Source organism: Heloderma suspectum, chromosome 1, assembly GCF_057233095.1.
Source record: "Heloderma suspectum isolate Gila_16-S chromosome 1, 16-S_ref, whole genome shotgun sequence".
NCBI classification, from domain to species: Eukaryota; Metazoa; Chordata; class Lepidosauria; order Squamata; family Helodermatidae; genus Heloderma; species Heloderma suspectum.
The window spans coordinates 371924318-371937940 of record NC_139458.1 but is presented as its reverse complement, the minus strand read 5'-3'; the positions used below and the strand labels follow the sequence as shown (position 1 = coordinate 371937940).

General features: G+C 41.2%; 1 protein-coding gene across 2 annotated transcripts; it reads right to left on the bottom strand.

The window, feature by feature from the left end:
* Window positions 1-5918: 5918 nt before the first annotated feature.
* ZBTB18 (zinc finger and BTB domain containing 18) lies at window positions 5919-12263 on the bottom strand. Of its 2 annotated transcripts, none has more exons than XM_084828249.1 (2): window positions 11848-12263; window positions 5919-7600 (listed from the first exon to the last, which is right to left on the bottom strand). In XM_084828249.1, the coding sequence occupies exon 2, from the start codon at window positions 7584-7586 to the stop codon at window positions 6018-6020; it is 1569 nt and encodes a 522-aa protein (XP_084684375.1). In that variant the 5' UTR covers window positions 7587-7600; window positions 11848-12263; the 3' UTR covers window positions 5919-6017. The 2 variants fall into 2 exon arrangements, with proteins under 2 accessions (XP_084684375.1, XP_084684373.1); XM_084828247.1 differs by lacking the exon at window positions 11848-12263 and adding an exon at window positions 9377-9453.
* Window positions 12264-13623: the final 1360 nt, after the last annotated feature.

The following is a 13623-nucleotide window of genomic DNA, read 5'->3' as shown; positions in this document are numbered from 1 at the left end:
GGACATATTTTGACATATATAGAAGAGATTTGTTTTTTTTTAATGAGGACATATTTTGAAATATAAAGAAATTTAAATGTTTTCATTTAAAATGCTTCATTTTTTTAAAAAAAGTTTAATTTTCCAGTTTCTAGGTTACATTTATCCAATATAAACTTTTCCTAATTCAAAGACAGGTTTCATGCCCTAATCTGAAGACTGAAGATCACCCATATCAATCTATATGAACCATATACCTATGATTAAAAAATGGAATATATTAACTCAAGAAAAAGTATCATCGTGCAACTATTACAGGATATCATGCCTTCTATAAATCCTTATTGAAATTACCCCAAAATGCTGTTTGATAGCACGAACCTATACATGTCTACTCAGACATATATCCCATTGCACTCAATGGGGCTTACTCTCAGGTAAGTAGGTATAGGATTACACTATAGATAGCTCTCAGCAACAGAGTTTATACTCAAATCACATCCACCAATGTTATAACAAAATATTGTATTAAAATATGCAATGTTAAGTCTGAAAATAGTTTGAGAACGGAGTATTTGTTTTCATAACTATCTTTTACATCTGTTAAGGTTTAAATAAATTAAATTGAACTAAGTTTATTACAGGCCCAATTTGTGTATGATCCCCGTGAATTATGAAATCTTTAAGAACCATGGAACTATAATTTGGCAGAACACAGAAATGTGGCAGGACAGAAAAGATGCATAAAGTTTTATTGGATGCTCATCACTCTCACTCAAGACAATTTTAAAACACAGAAAACAAATTTTAACCAAATCATGACTACTGTTTAACCCTAAAGCATCTCATAGAAGCAAGAGTAAGGAGGATCCCCATCAAACCACAGAATGCAAAACGGCAACGATGTATGAATTAATCCGAGTACAATGCAAGTACTATTTTAAAGTATTAATTTTAAATGGAAGAAATCCAGGCTGATATTTCACCTAATTTTGCAATATCTGTTGGTACGTAAGCGTGTCCAATGAAATGATAAGCCACAAACTTTTGATTCTTTAAAAAAAAAGATTTACAGCAAAGATGTGCTGTGTAATCCCATACATGTCTATACAGAAATAAGCCCCACTTACTCCCCCATAGGTGTGCATTGATTGCAGCCTAAAATGAGGGTGAAATACCATTTGACAGAGCAGCCCTGCTGGTACTGAAAATCTTCAACAGTTAAAGCCATTTTTTTCAAACCCATAATGACAAAAATGATTTTAAAAAACCCATACACATGATCTGTCATCAGTAAGACCCTTTAACAGGTTTAGTTGGATTTTATCACACTAGAATGATCTTCTAGCTCTAGGCTTTAACCATACAGCATTCTTTTTCACAGAGCAGTTGTAGTGACAGAATATAATACTATCTTAACTCTTCACTAATAACTTTAAAATGGGAAAACAAAAGTCAGTGTTGTTCTGCCAGAGAGTGAAATTAACTTCAGCGTGCTGAATGATCCAAATTATAGTGCTCAGTTCAAAATATCAAATGGCTACATTGACAAAGTGTACAAGACAACACTGGGGAAGATAATATAGTCTAGATCAATTTTGACTTAACATTAACTACATCCTCTTATTTACCATATCTTAAATTATGGAAGAATTTTTGATGCCAACCATTCTTTATTACTTTCAATAAAAGCAAATTATCATAGCTGGATCAGTAGTCCAGATAATCTAGATGTCATGCATGCTTCAGTACTGAAAATGCGTGCAAAAATAGCCGCACATTTAATTTTTCATTTAGAACAGCTAATTCATTGAGTTTAACTTTGTACTGGCAGAACCATAGTTTTTAAGCAAACTTTCTACCATCAAGATATCAGCATTATTCTACATAATGTAGCATTCAGAATAGGATTTTGTATCATTTTGTTTTAAAGACAGTTCACAGTAGGTCTGGGGTAACTAAAAGAAGCAAAATACTCATGATCATGTTAAAAAGTACAGAACTTAGGAATGATGATACATTTCTCAAAGACTGCTTTAGCTTTAGCAGCAAAGCAAATATTTTAATTCAGCAAGAAAAATGAACCTGGGTATACTTCATGAATAGGTGAACAAATGCAACTGGTAATAAGAAAAGCAAACCACAAAGTAAATAGTTTATTTTATATTCATTTGTACAGTCATTTCATTTTGGAAACTGTATTATCTCGCACCATTGTTTAGCAGGGTTGTAGATTATTTCTGTGTGTTTGTGTACACACACACACTGTTGCACATGTGTGTGTAAGAGGAGGGAGTCCGTTCTTTCCACATTAAAAGTGTAAAATACTACTTTATGTATTACTTACCAAAAGTAATGTGCTTATTGCTTTACGTTGTGTGATGTATGCAAGAATAAGACTGCAGCTTTTAAACTATCTTTAACATGTGCAAAACGAAGCAAATTCACTGAGACCAGTTTCAAGTGTAATCATCTAACATGCCTTGTAATTTTTAGGATTAAAGCACTGAACAACTCCATGCCATTTTCTATCATATTCAAGAAATTTGCCCAGCTGACCTTCTCATGCTAGCTTTGCTGACAAAGGTGAGAAAACTCAGTTCCTGTTTATATCCTGGTGCTTTATTACTTTACTTCCATACCCCAGGAGGATTTTGCCACACAAAGTTAAAAGTTATTACAAGTAGCATCATACCCTATGGAAGGATAATTTTCATTTTTATATGGAAAGACTAATGAGTTGGGAATTAAAAGTGCATATCTGTAGCATTTATACACAATCTTATTCAAATATACAATTGAACCTGAGTATTTGCTCTTAGATTACAGATACCCTCCTGTCCCCTGCCCAAACACACATTAAAAGAAACATTACAGAACTTGATATTGATTTTAATCACAACTTCTCACAGACTTTTAAAAGCCCTAGGTGGAGGAAGAGGCTAGTATAGGTAAATTTAACCAATCCTACCACCACCACCACCACCACCAGAAGTAGCAAATTCTAAATTCCTTCATTGATATGTCAATTGGAAATTCAAACTGCAGAAATATAAGCCTCCTACTTTCAAAGTGACAATCCGAATTTTACTTGCCATAAATGATCTTAAAATTCACAAGGATGAAGCCCAGGCCATGTATTGAGACAGACCTTGCAGAGAATACACCAACCCTCATGAGATGAAGATTTGTATGTTAAATAATTTTTAAAAATGTACTCCTGTTAACTTACATTGAGTTATTCTGTCACTTGTTTCAAAAAACTAGGATGCGGGTACTAATCTAAGCATTATGGAAATTGCACTGTACTAAATGGTAAAGGAGCTTTTCCTTAGTTTATGATAATCTGTCAATATTTTATTTTGTGAAACCTCCAGACAGCGTTGGTTATTGGGCAGTACAGAAATGTAATAAATAAAATGTGCACCATAGCATAGCCTTCTAAAGTAGTTAGACACCGATTAGGATCACAGACTCAGCCTCTAGTCACTAGAGTTTCGTGTAATGAAGACAGACATCTTTTAAGCTAGACAATCAATAAAGTATTTCTGCTTTAAAGATTTCACTAGGAATGTTTTGGGAACTTGGTCTATCAAGCTATGTGGTATTCACCAATTAATCTGACAGGGGCAGGCTCGTTCTTCTCCCATAATGAAAAATGGGGTCGGCAATTTCTGATAATTTGAATGCAAACTATTTGGGATAGCCACTGTTTCTGTTCTGTGGGTGCCAGTCACTAGCCAGCCATTTCTTCGAGCTGTCACTTTTTTCTGTCTACCCAATCCCAACCCACTTTCTAGTTAATATAAATCAGATACAGTTTAGTGCCTTCATAAAACTTAGAATGATGTTACTTGGTGAATACCATAGTTTATTATCATCCTGTAGATAAAAAAATAGTTAAATGCTGTTTAGAAGTACAGCATTTAAAATGTTAAAATTTGCCTGATAGAAATCATTTTTTGTTTTTGCAGCACTTCAGACAGTAACCCCATTATTCCATAAAAGAAGAGGAATCTGTACAGAAAAGTAAAATATATGGGTATTATAAAAAATACTCTGCAGTGTTAACATTTAAAAAGGGGAGAAGACAACTAATTGATTTCTCAGTATGTATAATTTATTGCAGTTAGCACACAAGTTTAAAAATTCACCAACACACCAATAGTACAAAACTAAACAGCATTATAAGTTATTCCCCTCCCCCTCAGGAAAATAAAACATACTATGATTGTCAAAGCTAGATGTCAGTCTAATTTTTAGAACCAAATAAGAATGTGAAACTAAAGGCCAACCCCCCAAAAACAATCACTCACGTCCACAAAAAAAGTAGTCCATTTTTCCAGACACTGATTGTCTTTTCTAAATTAATAAAAAGAATGTATTTTTAAAACCTAGAGACTATTCAAGTAACTAAAAATAATGCTCCAAGGCCATTTTCACAGCTTTTTTGTTTTAAATGCCATTACAGCCAAATTAACATACATTTGACCAAAATATTTCCAAAACAGTCCAGCGATACACAATGGAGTTTTCCATTCAGTTTCTTAAGCACAAAAATAGGCTATGTTTACAGTAGTTAAGGCGATCAAATTCTAAACAAAAGCGGAAAGAAGAAAAAACAATTTTCCATGCTACTCTCATAGACCTTATTTGTAAGTGCAAGACAGGAAAACAAACACTGTGCAAAATGCTTTTGCCCTGTGTGTTGATCATTAAAACCACACACCAGGCTGCAGTCTTTGCTGCTTGGATACACAGTTCACAAACCCTCCCCCAACTTTTCTCCCGCCGTTCCCCCACCCCACCCTATTCCACCCCATGTCAATCAAGGTTTTCTAGTCCTTTCAGCCTGGAGCTTTTTCACTCCATAGAATCTTTTCAAGGGGCGAAAAATGAATGACCTATTGTTAATTTGTGCAGCAGGAATTCTAAAAATGCTTATATGGGTAATGTATGCATCTAAAGTTGGAGCTGGCATGGGTTTTGTGCAATCAGATTTTTTTTGATAAATGTACACTGCACATGCAAATCTCTAAGCCTGTTTGTAAACATTACTATCTTCCTTTACATAGCTAAAATCAACATGTAGCTTTTGTTCAACTTAAAGACAGTGGGCAATTAATTTAAATTATATAAAATAAAAAACAGTGCATTTATGTTCTTCATAACACCAAGTTTCCCAATGGTGTTTTTTCCTACAAAAAATTAAATAAGTTTTAAAACTCACTCATTAAAGTTATACAATGCAAACAAAGACAAAAATATACTGAAACGCATGCATTTCTGTAGCATTAATATTTACTTTTCAAGACTCAACTGAGAGCATTAACACAACTTGTCAATTTCCTTGACACCCCCCCAGCCCATTTAATCAATTACAGTATACAACAGTAATTCACATTTTTAAATGCACAGTTCGCAACTGCTGAAGCTGCAACATCCTTTTTCATCCCAAGCACACCTTCACAGAGTCCCAGCAATTCCAGTGTATTTTCAAAAATCTGCGGTGGTGGTAGTTGGGTGTTTGTTTTTTTTAATTGGGAACTGTTGTAATCCACAAATTACAATAATATCTCGACTGCTTGTTTAAAAATAGATACTCCAGCATTTCAGAAATTTATCGCTTGGGTCTAAAAGCATTCAGGTTTCCCACAGCTAGAAAAGATGCATGCAGTTTTTAAAATTTAACCAAATTATAAAGCACTGGAGGGGATATCTGTTTTTGTTTTAAATGGAGTTTAAAATGATGCAGTGTTGCAAGTAAGGTTAAATATCACACTTGTTCATTTGCAGTTTTATTTAACAGAAGTACTTACTTGATGGGGAAACATGGGGAATTTTTTATGAAGTTTATTAGTCTCATTTCTATATTTCATATTATCAGAGCACTAAGTAGTGAAATGTTCATGCCGCCTTAAAGTGCATAAAACAAGCTAATGGCCAAACTTTCAGTTCAAGGAAACAAGACTGCTTTTAGACTGTACCACAACTATATAGATTTATATATATATATATTAATTATATATATAAAAATTCTATTTCCAAAGTTCTTGTGAGCTATCTTCTAATGTCCAGTCTCTGACAGTAGGTAAGCTCAGTGCTTCACTTTTGACAGACAATGAGTTCACCAACTCACAGTGAAACTTCCGAATATGTCTGTAAAGGTCTCCAGACTGTGTGAACCTGCGCTCACACCACTTACAGGCATGTGGCTTCTCCCGTGTGTGAACTACGGCATGGCGGCTCAGATTGTGGGAGTACTGGAAGCTCTTTCCACACTGGGTGCAAGTGTAGGGTTTTTCGCCTGAATGAGTCCTCTCATGACGCTTCAAGGTGTACATGCAAGAAAAAGTCTTACCACACAAGGAGCAGGTCGGGACATTGACATCAGTGGCAGGCTTGCTGCGGATCCCGTCCTGCTCTCGAAAGTGCGTACTTAAATGAATCTGCAGAATGTGGGGACTAGGAAAGACTTTGTTGCAGAGGGGACACATGAAAATTTGGCCTGCAGGGTTAAGTATGTTGGAGACATATGGGAGCAGACTGCTGTCCATATTCCCTTCCACCTGAACTCTCTCATTCTCTGGAGTTATCATTTCATCATCACTTGCTTTGTCCTCTCTATCTAGCTCCCTCAAAACAGAATCTTCCCTCATAGGAGCCAGATGGGCTGGCTCATACGGTACCCTGTTATTAGTGCTCACACTTTCTTTCACAGTGCTATGTTCCATGTCATAGTCATTAGTGCCAACATCACTCTCATCACAGGAAGCCTCTTTCTCCATCTTCACCTGCACCAGGTTGTTTCTAATTATGTCCTGTGAAGAGAAATAAGAACTGTTCAAATTCTCAACTCCAGAAAGGCTTGACTTGACAGACAAGTCCAGGACACAGTCAACATCTGCTGAATCCCTCATGGAGGTGACAGACCTCTGGGACAAAGACTCTGTTGAGCTGCAGGGGCTGGCTACTGTTTTTCCAGCTGCTGTTGCGTGTGTCTCTGCCTCTCCACCACTCTGGGGAATGCCTGCTGAGTCCGAGGGCAATCTCATCCACATGTTCCCAGGCTCGGCCGCCAAGTCCCTTTTGCTAGGCAGGATGCTCAATTTTTCATCTTCCCCTTCATCTTCATCACTGGGTATATCTCCAGCAATGTGGCTACTTCCATCAGAGAGGCTCTCTACTTTATCCGAACAACTCGATGCATCTTCCTCTTTTTTAGTACTGTCTGCCTCTGTGGTGGCTTTTTCTTTTAGCTTCTTTTTGCAGACTTTGACAATGTCATACATGTGGAGATAACTGGCAGCTGCTAACACATCTTCAATGGGCAGATCTTTGAACTGGAGTTTCCCTTCATACATGAATTCAAGCAGGAGAGCGAAAGCTGGGGCTGTAACAATGTCGCTGTTCAGATGAACAATGTCTCTTTTGTCCAGCTGGTCCTTGTAAAATAGGTGGAAATACATGCTGCATGAAGCCAGTACAGCTCTATGTGCTCGGAATTGGGCATCTCCTACCAGAACAGTGCAGTCACAAAGAAAACCCTGATGTCTCTGCTCACTCAGACATTGTAGTAAATGCCTACTATGGTCAGGAAACTCCATGCTGTCTTCATAACCTAGGAGAAAAAAGATTTAGTTAAACATTACTAGCAATCAATACACCTACACATGATTACACTTGATAATTTAACAATTTCTACAAGATGTGGTGTTATTAAGAAACCATATTTGTAGCATGCAGCAAATTGTATGGCTAAATTAGTCAGCTGTTCATGGCTTCTTCCTGTTCAGCTATCTTCTGCAGCTTCCAGGGTTATATTAACAGTTTATTTAACTGTAAAGAAGTAGACTGGGGTTGGGGGAATCAATTATTCAACTTTCTGAAGTTAAATGTTACAACAGATCTGACTATGTGAAGGCAGAAACAAAAACTGGAGATGTAACATGCATAATCCTATAGAGATTGGGGTGAAAATCATCTTTAACTGATCAAAAAGACAATGGCTTCCAAAATGCTTTGACAGAGATGAATGTGGTCTCATCTGTGAATGCTAGCCTTTTCAAAAAATCTCTTTGACAAAACAACTGAACAGGCAAAAACTTTAAAAGAATGCATCAAAATGCAATTATACAGAAGAGGTTGCCCCTCCATTAAGAATCTAAAACATATGGAGAAGGTTTCCACTGGTATGTCGAAATAATAAGAATAAAGTATTTCAGCAAGCTTTAGTCATTTTCCCTCTCTTCTGGCTAGTATTGTTATGATTGTTTCAGCCATTATAACCATTCTCTTTAGAAGGAAAGGTTTTCAAAATGAGCATGGAAAGTTTCTACTTAAACACCTTAACTATTTTCCTCATTTCTGTGACTTGTAATCACAGTTGTGCTAAACCAATTACATATAGCAGCTGCATGTTTGAACATAGAGATATGTTCTTAAAGTTACAATCCTGTCCCAAGTATATTCTACAAAATACTACTGCTAGAATAAAGCAAGAAGATTTACAATACAATCACTTTAAGTGCCCCACAGCCAACATCAATCCTAATCCTTAAGAGGGCTAAAAATAAAGATTGGAGGGCAGCTCACAAGGTAGCTGTGATCAAATTAGGAGGCTGAAAGGACAGAGAGGGACGAAGAAGGAAGCTTATAAACATCTGATCCAGCTGACTGTGGCCATATGGCAGCTGCTGCCCAGATAAAGAGATTAAGAATAGAGGAGTGCGATTACAGCTGTCTGGCCAATTCAGGCAGCTCAAATCTACAAGTTCTAAATTAGTCGTGAACACAAAAACCTCCCCTCAAACAATTATTGTTATATTGAAATAAACTTCTTTAATATATGACCAAGAAAGAAAAAAGTGGGGACTAGCCAAGCTATTCTCGGAGGAGGGGGGGATCCTAAAGTTTAACGCACACATGATTTCCATTTTTTTCAAAAACAGGATGGTTGTAGATTTCTAGAGTTCTCAACAGCTTAGTCTTCAAGCATAAAGTTGAATAGTGGAAATCACCATGTACTTCAGTTTCTGTCATACATGTTATTTTTTTCTCTTCTTTATCCTTAAAAGCAGTACTATTAGAGCATTCATAACTACTATATTGCCATAATAATTCCTCCCTACATTATAAATTGCTGTATCAGTGCTCAAGAGAATAAAAATAGTGGGACTACACCATTTAAAGAGTTACTTTTGATACAACTGCACAACAACAAACAGGTCAATACATATTTTCCAAGCTTTAATTGCACTATGAACTGTTATCCCCTTTTCTCTGAATTGTATTTATTCTTCCTAAACCTCATTAAACATGTAATGGGATTTTTATTCTGAAATTAAATAAACACCAAGAGAGAAACATACTGTAGCTAGCCTACCGCTGTTCCTACCTTTAGCACACATAAACCTGATTAAGTCCTTTTGTCCAAGTCTTGCTGGCTCCAGGTCTGTTAGATCGGTGGAAAAAAGCAGACTAAGACAGAGACAGATGCAAAGTGGAGATGATGTTAGAGAGGAATGAGATACCTTCCCTACACACAGATCTGCAAACACACTCACTCCCTGTCTGTGTGTTAGAATAAAAGGCTGAGGGATGGCAGGCTGTCAGCTGCTCTGACATCATGTTCAGATGGAAATGCTACCTCCAGCTGTGCTCCTTTTAATGCCATATGCTACTCCTCTACACTCCTGCCACCAGCTTTTTCTTAGGAGAACTTTTCTTGTCTGTTAGTATAAACAAAATACTTCAAAGTCTCTTTTTTCAAAACTTTCTAACAGAGAAAAGTAAAAAAAATAAATCCTTAAACATATGGGGCTCCACTACATGTACAGTATAGCAACGCTTCGGTTATAACTTTGTGGAGTCTTTTCTACGCTGAGAACTTACTCAAGCCATACTAATCTGTTTTTTACAGAACCCAGAGGTTCATTTTAAAAGATTATTTTTTTATGTAATAGCTTTAAACTCAGTGCACGAACCACCCCTTCTATGGATTTAGGGTTGTTGTTTTTTTAAACACACAAACAACAACAGACAGTATAGATATCAATACAATCATATCTTGTCAAAGCATTTTAGTCATGGCTAAAAACAAAACAATTGACTACTTAAGATTTTGTACTGAAAAATGTCCCTAAATGTTGTTTCAACACACTTAACATAAAATAAATGGGTTGCAAACTCAAGCTGCAGTGCAGATTTTTCACTTGCAAACAAGTTGTTCTATACAAGGCCAGGAATGGTAATAATAAAAACCCCTCTCCTTCTCATACAACACCCTCTGCCCTGCAGAATAATGTATAGAGCTGTTCAAAGGAGTGTTGTAAAAAATAATATAGTTAGCCTGTGGCATGCAATATTCAACACTAATTTTGTTTTTAATTAGTGAGGCAACAGCATTACCACCTACATTAAAACACAGTTATTACCACTTTTACTGTGCAGGCATATAGAAAACCCACTAATGAGAATGGGAAAAATGTTATGATCTCCTTTTACTTGACAGGAAAGTATCATGAGTAATGGGGAAATCAAGTGAAATGAAATGAACTGTTCTACACAGCAGAGCGAACAAGTCACCAGCTTAACTTTCCTAGGCCATCAGCTAACTTTATGCTCAATGAACTAAGTTCTCTGCACCATTTACTCATAACTATGCACCCTTATTTTACTGCAATAGCTATCAACTCCAAGCCCTATGGTGGTTGCGACCATTAAAAGAATACCAAGGGGGGAGGGCAGGGGGAGCAGGGTAAATACGGGCACACAGCTTAGGGTAGACAAAAACTCACTCTTCATATAGAGACACGAAGTTGAAGATTAAGCCAATTATAACTTAATCTACCCCTCTGACACACTGTAAACTGTGCAGAGACCAGAAAAGGAGTGCACAGAGGGGGAGGTGGGAGAGGAACAGCAGCACAGACAGGAAAGAAGGAAGCAGCCAACTGCAGGAACAGACCAGAGCACAGTAGCCAAAGCAACAACAAAAGGAAAGTAACTAGAAGAGCTGAACATAAGAGTCTTGGGAGGGAGCAGAGCTCTCTTCTCACCCTTCTCATCTACCCTGCCTTGTCTCCACAGCTGCATTACTCCCAACATCACCTACCCCCCTGACCTTCTGAGCTGCAAGACAAAACACATACACACTGCCTCTGCCACACACAAAGGGCTCCCTCTCAATCTCCCCCCCCCATTCCTGAGCTCAGCCCAACCCCCAGCAAAGCCTCCTTCCCACCCTGCGTGTGAGGCTGCAAACTCAGAGCCTTGCAAACTCTTATTCAGGGGCTGATCCTTTCCTATCCTGCCCCTGTCGCTATGTAACCCCTTTCCAAGTCAACCCACCTGCTCCTACCCCAGAACAGGCTTCTCTCCATCCTGACCCATTAACCGCCTGACCCTTCTTCTAACCCCAACCCAGTCCTCAGCCCTACGACACCTCTTGCTTTCTCGCCCTAGACTGCAGGCGCAGATCCCACCTCTGCCCCACCCAGCCACCCCACATACGTACACACCCCCTCCTCACAGAGACCCCTCCTCTGCCCCACCTGCTAAGCCCTTTCCCCCTCACTTTAAGCTGCTCACCTAGAACACCTCAAAGCCTCCCAGTACCCACAACCTCTTTGAACCACCTGCCTCATATTCCTCGCGCCTTCACTGCCCTCTCCCCACAAAACCTGCCAATTGTCCCGTACCAACCTACCACCCCACCCCCATATCACCCCAGCAGCCAACCTGCTGCTCTCCTCCCCGCCTGAGCGACACGGGGCCGCTTCAGCCCAGCCCAGCCCAGCCCAGCCCAGCCGCACCCCTCCCCACGCCCCCTCGCCCAGTCCCATGGGGGTCCGGGTCGGGACTCACACTCTGGAGCGGCCCCCAAGTCCCAGCCGCGCTCCTCCCTACGCCGCCGCCACTGCTTCCTCCGGCCACCGCCGGCGCTGCCCCCCTCCGGGCTCCCCGCGCCCCCCGCCCGGCGTCCCGCTCGCTCCCCGCCCTGAGGCAGCGAGTGAGTGAGGGACCACCAAGCGGGGCGACGAGAGCGGGCCGGAGGGGGGGCTACGAAGGAACGGGGGAGGGAGCGAGGGGCCCCGCGCCGTCTCAGCGGCGCCCCATGGCAGCGCCCCGGAGGATCCCGGGCCGGGAGAGGGGGCGGGGAGCCAGGCGCACGCAGCGCAGGAGCACGCGCGGCGGCGGCACAGACGGGCCCGGGCTGCGGCAGCCAGATGTTTCCTTCACTCCCCTCCCTCTTTCCTTCCTTCCCCGACCAGTTTGCCTGACTGACAGCGCAGCCGGCCCACGGTGCAGCTCCCTCCAATCAGAGGGGGAGAGCCGCGCTGATCGACATTCAAAGCCCGCCCAATGGCAAGGGACGGAAGCGAAGAGAGCTCGGGGCTGCGGCTAATCATCGCGCCGGGGGGCGGGGCTAGCGCTCCACAGGCTGGGCGTCAGGCGAGTTGCCGGGGAGTGCGAAGGGGCGGGGATTTGTAGTCCCGGGTCAGTCCGCGCGCCCTTCTCTTCGCTGCAGTCTCCTCGGCCTCGGGAGGAGCGAGCGAGGGAACGGGCTGTTTCTTTCTCCCTGGGCGCGGTGCATGGTGGGGGAATCATGGCTCTGGGTCTCGGGTGCGATAGGCAGAGAGAGGGCTGCGCGCGCGAAAGGCGCGGCCTGCCTGGAGGGCTGCCCCAGTCGAGGACCTGCGAGTGATCCAGCTCTGCCTGCTGCGGGACGGCTGCCTCGTAACTCGTCCGCCTTTGCCAGAGGCGCCTTCTGTCATGTTTGAACAGGGCCAAGGAAAAATCATGTGACTCCTCCCGGCGAGTTGTCCCGTTGCCGAGCGGCTCTTTTAGTCGCTTTTCTACGGGGTTAACTCCTGTTTACCTTGGTTATGCTTCAAGCCTGTGGCTTCTTATCTTAGCTGCAGGGGATGGAGTGAACTGTCTCCCTTTGGGGGGTGATCTTCTTGAACGTTTTGAAAGGAATCAAGCTTTTCTCTGAAATTACACGGGTGCAGCTTTCCCCGTTACGGGAGGCGGGTGGGGGTTGTACCTACCTGACAGAAGCGATTTCTGTTTCAAAGAATGATGACTCTTAATCTTGCATTCTGCATCCTATATCATCCATTACTGTATGCTAAACAGATCACAACCAGAGCTGCTGCTTGTCCCCCCAATGGGCCTAAGGTGAAGGGCTTTTAAATCAACAGGCGTGACGTCCCAGCCTGGTAACTTTCGCTTTAGACATTAAGTACTATTTATGATGAACTGTGGTGCTGGAGGAAAATTCTGAGAGTGCCTTGGACTGCAAGAAGATCAAACCAGTCCATCCTCCAGGAAATCAAGCCAGACTGCTCACTTGAGGGAGTGATATTAATGGCAAAACTGAAGTACTTTGGCCACATAATGAGAAGACAGGATACCCTGGAGAAGATGCTGATGCTTCGGAAAGTGGAAGGCAAAAGGAAGAGGGGCCGACCAAGGGCAAGGTGGATGGATGATATTCTGGAGGTGACGGACTTGACTTTGGGGGAGCTGGGGGTGGCGATGGCCGACAGGAAGCTCTGGCGTGGGCTGGTCCATGAAGTCACAAAGAGTCGGAAGCGACTGACCAAATAAACAACTATTTATGAAGACATGGGTCTG